The sequence below is a fragment of the Ixodes scapularis genome, unplaced genomic scaffold, assembly GCF_016920785.2.
Source record: "Ixodes scapularis isolate PalLabHiFi unplaced genomic scaffold, ASM1692078v2 PGA_scaffold2__306_contigs__length_199485367, whole genome shotgun sequence".
In the NCBI taxonomy this organism is placed as follows: Eukaryota; Metazoa; Arthropoda; class Arachnida; order Ixodida; family Ixodidae; genus Ixodes; species Ixodes scapularis.
In genome coordinates, this window is record NW_024609857.1 from 73,195,954 (window position 1) to 73,212,958 (window position 17,005).

A 17,005-nucleotide genomic window follows, 5' to 3' on the forward strand; every position below is an offset into this window, starting at 1 on the left:
CCTCTCCTTTCCCCTGCATTCATTCTTATCAAAATCGCAATAACCCAAGCCCGTGAAACTTTTCAACAGCCAGTGAGAAAACCTCTCATCAGGCAAACACCACCACCACCACCACCCCCCCCCCCCACCACCACCACGTAAATCCTGCTGCAGTTTTCGCTCATCTGCCGAGCGTAAAACTCAAGCGTGCTCAATCTTTCCATTGCTGACATTTTTACTTGCTCCCTGAACGGCTCCCATCGTTCCAATGAACATGTCTCATTCTGCTCTGCCATTTTTTTCAACAGGTCATCTACTGTAGTTACAAATGTTTCGTTCTTAAGCAGGCTGGTGTTCACTTTCCACAAACGATAATTAAACTCTGCCTTGGGATTTTGGTTTTCTTCAATTGGGACCTTTACAAGGCAGTGCTCACTAAAAACACTGGTTTTACGCAAAAAGATATGATGTGATGTACCATGGCAGCAGAAATATAAAGATGATCAAGGCGCGCGTGCGAAGATTCTTGGAAGTGAGTAAACAGATTTTTTTTTCGTTAGAAATGTAAAAGAACATCTTCCGTATTGTTCTCTGCCATACTGTCACACAGCAGATTTGCACTAACGTCTCAATTACGCGTTACTGGAAATCTATCACCTGCATCGCATACACGGTTATAGTCACCTAGAAATATGGTGGTCCGATATTATTTGATGTAATGGGACACTTTGTGGAAGAATAGCGTTCGCTCAGTGGCTCTACAAGGGGCCTAAACAAAAATTAGTCGCCACTGGACATCAAACGAATTAAAGACAAACATTATAAAACGCTCGTGATCATCGGCGGTTACACTCACGTCAGAAAGAAGAACCCATTTTTTATGGAACAAAAAACAGCCTCCCGCCGTGCCAACTGCAAGTATAAGGAAACAATTGTCGGAAACTGTTATCTAGGTGAACGCAACCACTTACTGCCAGGTTTGCTCTTGTCGACCATCCGGCGGAGTTCGGGGCGTGCGTTTCTTTCTTCCTTGCGGCTTGCTCCAGTCAGACCCGTGGAAGTCGGTGTCTGCCTCCGCGACACAATCTAGCGGTCGCTTGAAGGGCTCAGAACTGTCGTCCATTTCCGAGTTAACTTCTGAGGCATTGTCTGAAGAGCGGTCGTTCCCCTTGACTGTCTTCTTTATCTGGCCTATTGAGGAGCCTGGAGCGGCACTGTCGATGTTTGAGCCATTTCTACCGCAGGCAATTGACTTGTCAGCTTCCATAATTGATTCTGTGGTGTCTTCGTCTTATGATGGGCCTCGTTTGTCAGCGGCTGAAGGCGTTTTGGTATGGGTGGAGGCTGTGTGCCCAGCACCGTCTTCGATTTTCGAATCTTCTTCATCGATGAATTCCGAGCTGTCTTCCTCGGGGGCGGGCCGCATTACAGTAGCGTACTTCCGGATGCAATCCTCTTGGTCTTGACCAAAACGATATCACTTATCACAGCGAGAGATGCGACATTCTCTGTAAATGGGCCTGTTCTCTGACATCGAATACAGAGCGCGGCGCTCTTCCGGGACAAGAAAGGGAACGTTTCTCCTAAACAGACGCAGCTGGGCGGGAGGTTTCCCTTGGTGACGCCTTCCTTGAGGTTTATTCTCACCTGCCTTGTCGTTACGTTTCTCACGCCAACCCCTCCTCACGATAGATAGGATACACAATATTCAATAGGTGAATATTTCGGTAGATTATTGAGCTATGTTTATATTTAATTATTAGGACTTTTGTACCGAATTTTACTTTCACCAAATGTCATTCTCAACAGCTCGTGTTTTCATTCTTACCCTTCAACATTTACTTTTTATCAAAAATGTTGAAACTCGGTGACGTCAGTGCGGGGATACGAAACACTTCCCTCCCTGTGCTAAACCCCTGACTTCATCATCCACAAGGTCATGTTTATGCGCTTTACTTCGGATAGGCTGTACTGTGTTATTCGAGCAGTTTCACGCCTGTTCCGGTAGTAGAAAAGGGCAAGAGCAGAAAAATAGAAAATATACAGAAGCCGGAAGTGATTCAACAGTAGCCTACAGTATTGGGGCAATGAACAGGAGGCGCCTCGATGGGCTACTAGTCAGCGCGGCTGGTGGCCAAAATGGACAACTTTGGGAAGGCTTAAACACCGGATGACTGCACACGAGCACTGCGCAAAAAGTTCGGCAGGACACTTGGGGATTTGAGTTCGAGATTGGGTCCAATGATTATGGCCACATGGCCGACTGAGAGTTGCGACAAGCTTGCAACGGCACCGCCTGTTGAACCAAACTTTATTGCCCGTTGCGTATAAAATACCCGAGCAAGATTGTCGCCCCTCAAACAAATATTGTATGCGTGGCTTAAATCAAACTGAACACCTCATGAGTACGCTTGAACGATACGGTCGCTTGAGTCTTGCTTCTTTAGAATAATTTATTCCCGCTTCAACTTTTATAGGTTGGTGCACTTGCGTTTACGACTCTAAAAATGAAATATTTTTTTCCAACTCTCTACGTTAAAAAATCACCGAACTTCTTCCGCGGCCTTCCTTCTTCATAAAAAAAAAACACTAAAAATTATTTGAGGAGTCTTACGTTTGCTCGGTCGTTCTTCTAATATCTAAGGGGAATTTTTGTTCAGGAGGTTGAAGTTGTTTTAACTTCACTGATTATATTTCTTTTTTTACCGCGATCTCCAGACGTTTTATTATTTTGCCTATCTTTCTCTCTCTCTCTCTCTCTCTCTCTGGAGTTTGGCCCCAAGGCAGAACTTTATTTTTTATCAAAGCAAAATACCTCTTTATTTATATATATTTTTTACGGAACTATGCGTACGTGCTCTCTAATTCCAAAACCATTAGACCGCGCCTAAGACTCGCTACAGAGAATAGAATATTATAGTTATTTTTTGTTTCTCTCGCTCGCTACTTAAAAAAATAGTTTCGAAGGTTTCCGATTGCTCTCTTTTATCTAGTGCGCGACAGTAACAAAGATTCATAAATATAAAGCGCTATCCTTTCTTTCTTTCTTTTTTTTCTTGCGCAAGATGAATATATACCTTTTCTTTACTATTATACGTGTACACCATTAACAATATTTTATTTCTTTTTGACTCAAATGGAGCGAAATTCCTTTTGAACATCTAGTTTTCGAAAGGAATGGCCATTGTTAGAAACAAATAAATGAAAAAAGGCAACTCGATGCTCGTAAGGTTATGTTCCGCAGCGAAGCAAAATGTAGTACTCGTTAAACTCTCCAAAAAACGTGTATTTTTGTTGTTGTTGTTTTTTACACATTGCGCTGCTTTTTGTTTCGATGAAGTTTTCCTATTCATACGGATGGGAGCAGGTTCTATTCTCAGAACAAATAAAACTGAAACGTGCAAGTCGTCCATAACCATCGGTCGATGAATACGAGTTCTTGAAACTAAGCGCTCATTTCACAAAATCGACAATAGACCTATCCCACAAAAATCAACACTCCCTTCGATGCTGAATGCGTCGAGACACATTAGACAGTGGACGGACGGTGCCACGGTAGAAGAAAAAGGGGACTGAACAAGGTCAGCTAGGTGGCGAAATATTGATCGGGCTTTGCGCATTTCTCAGCAGGGGCACTGTCGGTTTAGGAGCTTTCGTACAAGGCCACGCACGTCTTTCAAGCTTGGGCGCGAATGAGGACGGTTCCTCGAGTGGCTCTGATTGGCCTCTAGCCACACTCTTCCATGGTCCGTCAGACTCCTTTGGAAAATCTTTGGCGGTCCATCAGACGCCGTCAAGTAAGCTTGTTGGATCATCAAAGAAGTCTGGCGGGCCATCAGGAAAGTATGATGGGCCATCAAGAATATGTCATGTGCCGTCAAGGTGTCATGGGCCAACAAAGAGATCTGATTGGCCATCAAGAAAGTTTGATGGACCATCACAAACTTCTCATTGTTTTTTTCTTAGTGGATGACGCCGGGTTTATTGATACTGTATCGTGAAATTCGCACAGGCCCCCATCGGTACCATTCTCTTCCGTTGAAAAATGGAAAGCGCCATTGAGACATCTTTCTCTTCCCACGTCAATATTGCGTCGTAATTTTTTTTTTCTTTTTTTTTTGTATCTGGTCGTCAATCTTGATGAAAGGGCACCGATGGCTGATCCTTCTCTTCCGTTACGTCTCAGAAATGGTGCACTGCTACAGAATGACGCAGTGACGCCTTTTCTCTTTGGGCGTTCGGGGCAAGAACCTCCCCAGCTCTGCTCTAACAAGGATGTACAGTCAACTCAACCCATTTTATCTGAGAAACACACTTATACCCTAGTTACACCGGCACCCCTAACAGCAATTTAGTGCAACTGAAGTCAGGCTTAACTGCGGTTAGGGGTGCCGCACGGGCGTCCTTATGTTTAAATGTGCTTAAGTATGGTTTGCAGTTACTGACCTTAGTCACACAAGTATTATGCAGCTTCACGTCTGACTACAGTGGCCATGAATGCCTACTGCGGCCCCAAGCAGATACCTCCACCTGCTCTCACAGCGTCTTACCATGACACTAACCTGAGTTAACTGTTATAGAGTGCTCTTTCCAAAATAAAGGCACACGTTTATTCGTTATCGCGAACATGTTCACTACGCCAAACAGACGCTGCAGAAACGTCAATCTGTCAGAGAAGGTAAAACTATTGCCGCTAGATTGACAGTAATACGTAGAATCCGGATTTGCTGCCTTTTTTCACTCTTATAATGTTTCTTTTTTTCTTTTGTTTTTACCCATAAATATTTACCGTTTCCTCGTGCGTCGCAGGGATCCGTGACGGGCCTCAGTGGAAGAGTCCAGTTCGACAGCTTCGGAGCCCGAACCAACATCTCCTTCAATCTCGTGGAACTCAAGGACGTGGGACTGAGTCGAGTAAGTAGAACGAGCGCCCGTGGCGCTTCCTTCTTCGTTTCCGAACAATGAATCAAACGAGTTTTCTTCAAACCAGGATTGTATTTTTAACGGAACCCTCTAATCCCAGATATTTGTCCTTCCGTTCGTTCGTCGCTGCAGTTCCCCACTCAGTGTAGCGGCACAATTGACGCCACGTGACGTCATGAAACGTGAAACCACCGCTTGACAGCATGACGTCACGCGATGTGGTCACGTGACGCGGCGTCACGGTGTCAGTCATTGTGTCACCTGATAACCATGGCGTCACGTCACTGATATGTCATGAAGCGTCGCGCCACGAGAACTCAATTGTCATGCTAGATTTGACGGGGTAATCAAACATTGTTTTCTTCCTCACACCCTGAATCGATTATTTGATATCTTCGAAACAAATTTAAACAAACTCTCCTTCAATTGTGCGTTTCATGCATTGTAAGACTTTGAATATGAAGATCGCCGCCATCTCTCTTTGTTGCCATCGAGGGAACTTATTTTAAAACGTGCACGCTTTGCAAGAAAATATCTATCTTCTTTTTTTTTTTTAGAAACAAAATTTACCAAGGTACAGAAAATATCAAGAGTGCACGCAGAGGGATAAGCACACACATACACATCTTTAAATTTCTTCCCTCTTTAGGATTGTTCTTCGTTAAGATTAGATTGCAAAGTGCCTCTGTTCATAACTAATAGTCAGAGGAGGCTGTTAAAAAAATTGTCCTTGAGTGGTGATTGCTTCATTTATTTTTGATAAATAAGTATTAAAAAAAATAAACACAACCGAGCTGGTACACCTTGACCATACCGAGAGTTGCCCTTGTACTAAAGTGAAAAAAAAAAAAAAAAACAATGACAGGCAAAAATTCATATTTTGCTTCTTGCGAGCTGCGGTCATAACTGAGGAGGGGTGCAGATGTTGGTACTTAAGCAGAGTTTCTGCTCCGGCACCTAAAACATTACGATTAGACTTTGATCTGCGGGAAGTTTTTAACCACAGAGCCAAGACGAGGTGACTGACTTCAATATGTTTTAAACGTCCCGCTATCTTTCGTTTTCGCGGATAGAAACCATGTGGCTTTTGTAACTGAAGTTTCGTTGCTTTTCTGGCGAGGAGCGTTACGGAAACCTGCCGTTGAATGTTGAGTGCTTGCCGCTACGTATATGCGAAGAGCGTCTGATGAAGTGAGAACGCTGGATTCGTCAGAGGTAATTGGGGCACGGCCGATCATGCTTATAAACAGCAAGTAAAACAGGCATCCGTCAAAAAAAGAAGCGTTTGTGACATAATGTCAAGTCAAATGATTCTGACGGAGCATAAACATTTGACAACTTTTTACTTATGCAATGCGGTCCGAGACACACGCTGAGCTTTCGATAATTTCAAATTTGAGCTCAACCGCCAGAAATATGCGCGAGGTGCTGGAAAGCTATTACTTATCGCAGCCTCCTCCTTAAACCCCCCCCCCCCCCCCCCCCCCCCCCCTGGGCCTGCGCTTCTTCTTCGCGAGTTTTATTAGTATTTTACTTTCTTAAGCTCAGTGAGATAAAAATGCAGATTCTACACGCAATTGCTGCTGTGCATTATGATAGCTTCCTATTCTTTTGACACAAATAGGTATTAACTGTGAAGTCACAAAAAACGGGGAAAAGGGGGAGTTTCTCATTTATTGTGACGATTGAGTACGCAATGCTTTGAGGCGAACGTTACATCAAGGTAAAAACCAGAATCACAGCAAAGACACACCGTAAGAAGGTACGAACTCAGATTGCTCGTCGTTCTATTTGTTATCCATTCCTGGGCCTATGCTAATCTCTCTACGACATACCTCCTCGTCGTCACAAAATGAGCTTGAGCCACTCCGCGCTTTAGTATTGTCCGCTCAATTTTTCATAAACAAAACAGTAACAGGAGATATACATGTCTTGACATGATGTGGCATGCATGACCGGATCGCACTCGTCTTGAAGCTCTTCAGCAGTCTTTTGTTCTTTCCAACTGTCGCATCTTGGTGACTTAGTCAGCAAGGTGCGACCGTTGGAAAGAACAATCATGATGATAGTATATGAACGCGTGCCACAGCTCTGAGGTGTGGGGGTGACCCGGATGTGTCTAGAAAGCACCATCTTTGCAGCCAACGTTGTTCCATCACACCTTGTTTATTTCGTAGCGTGAGCTACACTGGCCGAGGTTGAGCAGTTTCGCGTGGCTGTCGAAGAGCCGTGCTGCGCAAGCGCGAGGAGCAGTGACGTCACATGGCGCACAGCTGGCGCGCCGGAGCCGCCGCCGCCGCGCGCTCCGCCGCCGCCGCGCGCTCCGCCACCGCCGCGCGCGCCTCGCCGGTCTGCGCATGCGCGAGGAGCAGTGAGGTCACACGGCGCACAGATGGCGCGCCGGAGAGGCCGCCGCCGCGCGCTGCGCCGCCGCCGCCGCGCCCGCCTCGCCGGTCTGCGCATTCTAGAGGAGTGACGTCATAGCCGCGGCAGGCGCACTGGCGCCGTCGCTTGCCCAGCTGTGCGCCTCAGTAGCGCAGTAGCCAAGTCTGACGCTGCACCGGAGCCGCTTGATAGCGTCTCTCACTTTGTGTGCATAAGCTCACGCTACATATATCCTGGCATAGCCGAGCTAAGCCACCGCAATTATTTGTTATTCTTAATATTATTATTATTATTATTATTATTATTATTATTATTATTATTATTATCATCATCGTCATCACCACCACCACCTTAGGTTACCTTTCGTGGTCACAAAGAACACGCAGACGGTCTCTACCGCAATTCGACGAGAAAAAAAAAACCGTCGCGTCCGAGAATTTATCTGGGCGCAATATGTATGCACTGTGGGCATCTAGCCAATTCAAAATAAGAGCAGAAAATATTGGGAGCTTCAAAGAAAGGAGAAATGCTTGCATGCTCCCATTCATGCATCGCGACTGTCAACTATGAGCATACTTTCGTGCCAACATTCTGTTCATCTCTTTGTTATGTTTTTTTTTCTTACGCACAAACAGACATCACGACTACGGAGTGAAAAAAGACCTAACCCAACAAACTCACAAATACTGCCACACAGAAAAGCTAAACAATTGCGAAGAGTTAGGGCCAAAGAACGCGAGTTTTCAGCATCTGCCGGTTGAATATTTTATTTTTATTCTTAATATTCTTATTATTATGAGGTTTCTAAAAAAAAACGTGGAAGACTAGTTCTCATACACACAAACAAATATACACGCACAACAGCCACACAAAAAATAACGAGTATCTTGCTACTCTCTTCTATACACTTTTGTAGAACCGCGTTGCGTGGTACTTTTGTAGGCTCGTTTTATTTTCTTGGTCCAAAATCACGCTATCTGTCTTTAATTCGCATCTACGCTCGTCCTGGCATTTGGTCCTTGTATGGAGTGAGAAATGGGGGAATCTGTTTCCATCGTCCCTTTCTGGCACTTTCTGTTTGCGTGCGGCCAGCGTGGAAGATCCTAAAGAAAAACAGACACAAAGCAGCATGGAAAAAGAAAGATCTGTAGAAAGGGTCAGCCAAAATAAATCGAAATAATAAAAAAAAAAAACGATCGTGCGCATAAATCTCCACGGGCAATGAGAGAGGCAGCTGCCCGCGTTATGATAAAATGCTCGGGCCAAGAAAAATGGGATAGGAAATGGAGGTCGAATGGAACGGCGGACGATATCAAGCGCAAAGAACGAAAAGTGTGATTAGGTTTCCCCTCGTCTGCGCGGTATACTACACGCATCTGCTCTGCCCCGCAATATGCGCGGGGGTAGGAAGCTTTGGGATAGTTAAAAAAGCGACGCGGCTTTCGCCGTCAGATGGACGATCTGGGGTCTCCTGACTTGATTCGAAAATATTTTGCTCTACCCTTTCATGAGTAGCGAGTAATGGGCACACGGGCTGTTCATTGTGCAGTGCAGAATGGTGCCCTCTCAAAAAACTTTACGCACTAACATGCCTAGTTTGCAATGTGTAATGCTCTAAAAGTATACAATTCTTTTTTCTTTTTTTAGTTTTATAAACCACGTCGGGGAAAAGTATTCTTAGAGTTAATTTTTAGTTTATTAAAAGTATGTTGCAAGACATAACAATACGAGCTGGTCCGGCAGCGTTTAGGCCGGGGCGGTATAAATGCCATGCAGGGAGCCCTGGGCACACGTTAAGCTACGAAACCAAATAAGAGCTTGGAATGAACTGCTGTCGGTTTCACAGCTTAGCGTGCTGAAGCTCCCCCCCCCCCCCCCCCCCCATATGGCACTTGGCCCCTTTCTACTAGAACTCAACTTGGTAAGTTCATATTGCCGCTCACTGTACACCTTAATTGCTAGTATGGGTCAGAGTTCCGATCGCGCTGCCAAACCACGAAGTACGCTAAACGTATATATAGGGGCATCTTTCAAGTATTGTCAATGTCCCCGAGTACAATAAAATAATGTTTAGTCCAATTTAGGTTCCATAAATGTACGAAATCAGTCTGCTTTTTACTTGTTGCTTTTGAACGCGAATAAGCTAATCCCTTACGAAGGAACAAATTGTGTTCGTGTTTTCTTCGGTTGATAGAGTTTCAGAGCCATTTTCGGGTTTTTCGGTGGGGCAGGGAATCCTGTCGACAAAAGAGGCTCGAGGTCTGAGGAGCAGGCCTTTTATTAAAGTTATTTGAGTGTCCAGCCATGCAAACTCAAGAATAGGCTCAAATGTGTTTATATATATATGTGTGTGTGTGTGTGTGCGTGTGCGTGTGACTCGGTCATTCACCGCCTCGTCACTTGTCATCCGTGACAATATATATATATATATATATATATACATGTGTGTGTGTGTGTGTGTGTTGACGCACACACACACACACACACACCTAACCTGTACAAGAAATTCCTTACGATGTGCTCAGCCTACATAATTTTTCCCAAAAGCGAGGCCGGTGTAAAATGAAATGTGAAAAGATGCAAAGCACACCAGCGCGCAAAATTGTTCCATCCTCCTTTTTTTTCTACATTTTGTTTCTTAAGTTTGCGTGGTTTACACTGTTGCTTGTGATTCAAAAAACGCATATTTAACGCATATGATTCAAAAACGCATATTTAACCATCCATTTTCGATGATAGAAAGCGGTAAGAAACGAGAGCGTTCATCACATCCACTTTGTTGATGCACTATCGTAAAAAAAAGTAGCATAAAAGCGGGGTCACACTGCTTACACATCACACAAAAGACAGTCGGCATAGAGATTCGAACGCGAGTCACCGCGAGGTTAGTACTTCGAATGTCGCGTGGCAATGAGTTCAAGGAGAAACCTTGGCACGCGGCATTCGAACCACGGACATTGGGGCGTCTCGTGTTTGCAGACTGTCTTTTGTATGATATATGAGCAGTGTGACCCCGGCTTTAGAAGTCTTCGCCTCATAAAGACAGCATGCGTGCCGTTGAAGTCGCAGATATCAGGCGCTCGTTCGTATAAAATACGGTCTCAATTTCACTCGGTCAGTTGTCATGTTATAGAGCTTTTTGCTCCTTTAGTTATAAACATTCTGTATATGTTTCAGTTCAACACCTTTTTAGGCTTCTAACTACGACGAAATTAACCTCAAAACCGCTGTTTCTTGTCACCTTATTTAATAGTGCGTTTAATACCTGTTATGCAGAGTAAAATAATATTTGTTGCATGAATTAGCACAACCACAGCTGCAGGAGATAAGACACATAATAGGCCCGTGGTCGTTAACTCCTTCACCCTGCAGCATAACCATGACGAAATAATTTCAGCTCAGCAAGACAAAGTCCATTAAAGTTATTGAAGCTAAATTATTCGATTATAGTTTTCTATTTTTTTATGCCTGTTAATTTGACCTGCGTCAAATATTCGTTTGTTTGGTTCTGTGCAGGCTGGGACATGGGATGCAACACGTGGCATCCACTACCGCCAAAACTACAGCTCTCTTTACCAGGAGGTTGCCCTGTCGCTACGGAACAAGACATTCCGCGTTACCACCATTCTCGTGAGTACCTTTGACCGATTGAATTGTATGCCAAAACTACACAAACTTCTTTCTTTTCTTTTTTTGCAATTCTGTGATTGATGCTGTCTGGGATGGCGAGGAATGAAACGGTTTAGTAGCAGCTCTGCAAGCCCATGAAATTCTACTTGGATCTGGTTATTGGCGGCGATCAAGTCGCCTCCGTGACTCTGAGGCAGAGCGCTGGCGTACAGATTCCCATTTGGCGGGTCCGAATCCCGACCGAGGTGTCCCGTAATCTGACGAAGGCTTATTGCGCAGAAGGCTCCAAGTCACTGAGATCTTGGTTGTGCGTCAAAAGATCCCCGGGTAGTCTAAACTAATCCTCAGTTCTTCTCTGGTGCGTGGCAGACGCCTCCTGTTTGTTCGACACGTAAAACACCCAAATTTGACTACTGGTGGCGATATTTAACTGCCGGAGGCACATTATTCTGCTTATTTTCTACACATCTTTTTGTTGGTGTTGAAGGTAGCAAGCATTGGATATGTTTCATGTAGAAAAAATTCTGTGGACACCTAAGCACTTCTTACGTGTTGTGAATGCGATAGCAATGATAGCATAAATGTGCAGTTGAACGCCGATAAGCACTCCTTGGAGCCCTAGTCAACGAGAGGGGCAGAAGCGGCCGCAGCGCCCTTACTTGAGTATGGGGCGCGACATGGGCAGAAAGCAGAGCGTAGAACACGTGATACAGCGTCGTCGTCCCCCCCTCCGGGCCTCCAGAATGGCCGCGCTAGCGCCACCCTCTCACTCTTACCGGCGTTGGGTGGGCTTCTCTGTAGGGTGGCGTTCCTTGGAACGGCGCGTCGCAGCCATCTTAAAAGCCATTCCGCCGAGGAAATTTCTCTGTTGTTTTTTCGCGGATCCGGCTCAGAGGGAATTTCTTTGCCGTTCTTTGCGGTTATGGACAACGTCGGCACTACTCCATGAGACAGTTAATGCTTTCGCATTTACAAAAAAATAAAAAGGAGACATCACTTTGAACGGTCAGATACGAGTGTTAAGCTCAGAACTGCGTTTGTGAATGCACTAGGTCTTCCTCGTCGAAACAATTCGTACGGTTCTCGGGCTTGAAATCCTCACATCTCTCTTCTATGTACGAGAACGAGAGAGTAGGTAATGTGCGGTATCTCTCACAGCTGACACGGTGTGCTAAAGACGCGGGCGTCCGATGCCATAGTCGGTATGTTTGAGTTAGCCTAGCTCTATTGCCGATCCAAAACATTAATAATGTTGACGTTTTCTGTACATCCAGCCATCGGTAAGTTAATCAGCCCTAAGTAGCGTGCGGGTGGTACCGCTGTAGGTGAGAAATGTATCCACTGCCCTACGACTGTTTTAACCCACGATCTTTCACGTGCACCACACAGATACACGCGTTCGCATGCCGGACGCGTGTATCACTCGTTTGACTTTACTGGGAGGCCGCAGGCGGGAGAACCATGGCGACGGAGTTAGCGCACGTGTCGTGAGCTTCTTACCGCTACGGCACGGAACACATATGCCTCGGCTTCGAACGGAGCGTGCTCCCGCTCGATTCCTGAAGCACGAACGGACGTAGTGGGTGAGCCGTACTGCGAAAGCGCGGGGAACGCTGCCCATTGCTCATCCGAGCCGGAAATGAGGCAGAGAAACCAAAATTAGATTCTACGAAAGTCCGAGCTTGAGGGAGTTAAAGCCTAACTACTACAACGGAGCTTTTTTTTTTATCTTTTTAAATTGTTACCGGCTTGCTTCGAGACGCTGAAGTGCCCGTCTTTGATGTCGCTTTTGCTCGCCGGCCCCCCTCTAAAAATTACTCGCTTCGCTTCGTTCAAAAGAGGGTAAGTGTGCGAGGGTGCGTGATTCAGTTTTCGCAATCCTCTGTCTCGCCGTTCGGCCATTCCGTAACCTAATTTTCGGGAAGCTGCCGACGAGCTAATCCCAAGGCGCTTATTAAATCGAGACCCCTGTTTTCCTTTTATTCATTCCACCCCGATTAATCTTATAAGCGAGGAGCCTAACTTTAATGCATGTTGATAAAGTGGCTGTCAGGCCGTCTCTCGTTTGCTTCTGATCTAATTTTTGTCCTACCAGTTTTATGGCATTTTTATCTTCGTCATACACGGCGAATTGAACCCGTACGCCGTGTTTGTTCGAGGACAAAAATATATCTAGGTCGCTTATTTCGCAACGCACGCCTGGCAAAGCTTTGGACACATCGAGCGGGCTCGACGTAGCTTGGTATGCTTTGATAGATCCAGATGCCGTCCGGCAACCTACATTATGGAGGTGTAATTAGCCCCAGACGATGGGACGCCGAAAAGTAACAACGGCCATTAGCGAATTCGTCGTCGTTAAAGGGAGCGTTCGGATGATCGTGTATACAACGGTAAACTCAGCCTGATCACCCGAGCTCCACGGACATTTTTGTTTTATGTTTTCGTTCATCCTGACGACTTGTACCTCAATGGTGTAGGGATCAATTCATTCCCCCAGTATTGTACGAAACGGCGTTTTAAGATATGGCGTTCCTCGAACGCGTTCCTTTTAGGAGGAGCGGAGGAGCGCCACGTTTCATCTTGCATCGGTGGAGATAGGCCGAAAGTCAGTACGGTTTTCGCGAAAAGAAGAAAAAACAAAAAAAAACGTTTATTTATTTATTTTTTTGCATTTTTTGTGCGTGTGTGTGTGTTTTTTTTTATTTTTTATTTACAAGGTTTTAGCTTTTCCTTTCTTTTTTTTTTTTTTTTTTCATTATCAGCTATTTTAACCTCCGACTTGGAGATATGGAGAAGACTCCAAGATATGATCGAAAACAAAGGACTGGAACAAATGCGATCGTGGCGACTCGACACCTAGTTCGATCTGGATAATTTTATTTGTTTGCTGTACTTTATCTACGAATTCTCCAGCGCAAAAGTTCATTGCAAACGCACTGTCAATGTAACGACACGTAGTTCGATCTTAGAAATGTAACGGGAACGCGTTCCTTTCAAACCACTGGAATCTGTAAAGGTTCCCGTTCCAAGATTGAGACAGAAAAGGAACGAGATTTCGTTCCCGTTTTGGGGGAACGTATACAACGCTGCATTTATCTTTCGTGTGGTTTATGTTTTCCAGGGCGTGTTAAAATAAAATGACTACAGTGCTCGACAAATGAAGTTATACTACGTTCAGAAGATTACAAGCACGAGGCTCAAAGTTTTTTGTGGATTCTAGGTCGCTACTGGTGTTTTCAATGATACGACAACGCTTTGTGTATGCCCTTTGTCAGCCTTGTTTCTCTTCTCCAGGGATTATTTTCGTCATTATTGTCCCCCTCGCTTGCACCTTTGCATTTAATTGCATTATCGTCACAGCGCTTGAGACTTTTCTTTAATTCTATTTTATATTTATAGTACGAGCATTACAGTTTAAAGATAGGCTTAAGCTGTTATATGAGTTGTCTTGTACTTCAAGAGAGGCTTAAGCGGTTATATGACTTGTCTCTTCGTGGGTTTACTGGTACAATATACGAGAGTGATAGGGGAATACAATGATATTCCGGATGATGATTTGTTGCTCCTGTGTGTTAGTTTGACGTTTGATGTAAGCCAAGTATTGGGAATCCAAATCTTACGCTAGTCCTCAATCAACAAGCCTTAAAGTTCAAGCGGGTGCTTCAAATAAACGTGCTGGAACCCACCGGCACCGTAGCCTTACAACAACTTCGCACGACGAGATGTAGCCCATCTAAAACAAATAATAATAGCTAGCTGTACATACCGATGGATATGCAGAGAAACGAACCTCCATTTTAGTGAGTGAAACGACCAAAATGTAGGTTAATTTCGCAGCGAACGGAAGCCGCTGATGTCAGCGTTACGCGGAGCAGGAATCTCAACAGGACCGTATATATTCCGGATGGGTTCGCAAACGTGTGTCGTGTTTAGGGCATTGCTTGAAATTGCTCACGGCATCCACGGTACCCGTTTGGATGACCGACTGCTCCCAATGACATCGTCACAAGGAAACATAAACTCCTGTGAGTTACCGTTGAATTAAGCTATTCGTTTCTGCGAACTTCTAAATTCGAGAAATTATTGCTAGAGCTCGACAATTTGCAGGACGTCATTCCTTTCTTTATTGCGAAACGGTATTCACCATTCCATCTATTCTCTTCTCCTTCTCCACTGCACTCTCTTCCGATACCCCTTCTTCCTCGAGACGAGGCATGTTCGTCCAAGAGGCAGAACCTTCGTTTCCTCCTTTTCTTCCTTTCCAGCAATACATTATCTGTAATTTTGTATTTACTCGAGTAACAGCCGCGCTGTTTATGAACAAAGCCTGTGGGTCTGCTTTCCCGCGAAGCGCGGCATAGCGAATCATAGCGACCGGCAGAAAAATGGCAGCGATTTACGGGACAGAGATAACGTCATCATATGAAAATACTATCTGCTCAGATCGGATTTTTATGGAGAATTGCGTTCTCAACCTCGTTATTCGCTGCGTTTTTTTATGTAGAGTGCGATGACTGACTGTATGTGTGTTCTGCAGGAAAGCAGACGCAATACGATATGGCCCAATACGAATGTAAAGTCGTAAAATGTTCAAGGGAAAGAGAGTACGAGCACTTTCTTTAAAACTGCAACTATCCGCGCGTTACGCGCAGCATCACTTTAATGCAAGGAATGTGTTTGTTTAAAGGGAAACTAAGAGGTTCTTGAAAAAGGCGAGTCAGACGTAAAGTCTAGACTATTTTTATCCCGTGAATCTCAATATCACGTTCGTTTTTCGCGAAGATGTAACTAAACGCGAGAAAACACGAAAACCCTCCGACCAGTCGCTGGGTCATACGCAGAGCTTTCGGCCGCCAATCGCGTGTCGCTCGTGTGGACAGCGCGTGCAATTGCAGGCTTGCCAGGTACATTCCCCCCCACTGACACCAGTCGTGACGTCTTTTTCGGACATTTTTTTAGAATAGCGAGAGTACGCGTGCATAGCTTTGATGGGCGCTGAAGATGCGCGAGAGCAGGGATTCCGAAAACTTTGTATATCATATATGACGTCACGCTCCGTGAAAAAGCGGCTTCAACGGCACTTGAAAAAATATTTTCTGCATCCTTCGTGCACCAAATATAAAAGTAATCTTTATATTCGTGATCCTGGAGGCCAAATGAAGACGATTTATGTTTGTTTGTTTTTTCTCTCAAATGCAGGACGGCTTCAGTTTCCCTTTAAAGATTTTGTCATTGGCATCATTTCGTCACTGGTATCACTTCGTATATCCTCTCTGATGCGTCAGGCAAAATATTAAGCGCGCTATCAGTATGGTATCTCAAAAGATACTCATCGTCATTCCGCTTTTTAATCTTGGGAGACAGGCGAAACTGGACGTCAACTACAGTTCATGCGAAGAATTAGGGGACATCCTCTAAGTCCAGCCGTTCACCGCCCTTTTCCCCATAAGAAGTTTTGCCTACCGTAGCCTCCGCTTCAGGATAATCTTATGAGTCGCGACCCCAGTTTGCAAATCCCGCTCTCGCAAGCGATGCAAGGAACCAGAGATATAACTAAAACGTTGTGTCAACGCTTTTCACTAATACTTAAGTCTCTATTCACGTCAGCTTTGGTAGATCTTGATGGGACTATGAAATATTGCTCCCAGCATGACGAGAAAAATTAATAGAACACAGATAGAAACAAACGCCTATCCTCTTTGCCCTCGCTCTTTGCTGGCAGCTCATTATGTATGTAATATAAAAAAAAAACTTGTCAATTAGTCTCTAGAGGTTCTTGTCGGTGATGCGTCCTGTCGAAAGCAGCTGCGCCCTGTCGAAGCCAAGATACCAAGCTAGCTCATCGCTGTCACTCCCTGCATGTGTGTGCGTACATGCGTGCGTGCTAGCGTGAGTGCGTGCTTGAGTTTTATTCATACTTCACTCTATTATCCTACCTGCCATTTCTTTTATACCTTTCATTTTCCCTTTCCTTCTTTGTGTACTTTCTTTATTTCAATTCTGGAAGAAACAGTTCTGCAGCCATTGTGAAAGCATACATATACCTCACTTCTACGTCACCTCTAGCAAAAATTTCACCCTTACATCG

The 17,005-nt window shown here is 44.8% G+C and overlaps 1 protein-coding gene across 1 annotated transcript in view; it reads left to right on the plus strand.

The window, feature by feature from the left end:
- LOC8024287 (glutamate receptor ionotropic, kainate 2) overlaps nucleotides 1-17,005 on the plus strand; it is a 326,542-nt gene that overhangs the window by 220,044 nt on the left and 89,493 nt on the right. Inside the window, exons 7-8 of the mRNA XM_042291446.1 lie at nucleotides 4,789-4,893; nucleotides 10,804-10,917. Coding sequence (XP_042147380.1) covers nucleotides 4,789-4,893; nucleotides 10,804-10,917 — 219 coding nt within the window. The remainder of the gene's footprint in view (nucleotides 1-4,788; nucleotides 4,894-10,803; nucleotides 10,918-17,005) is intronic.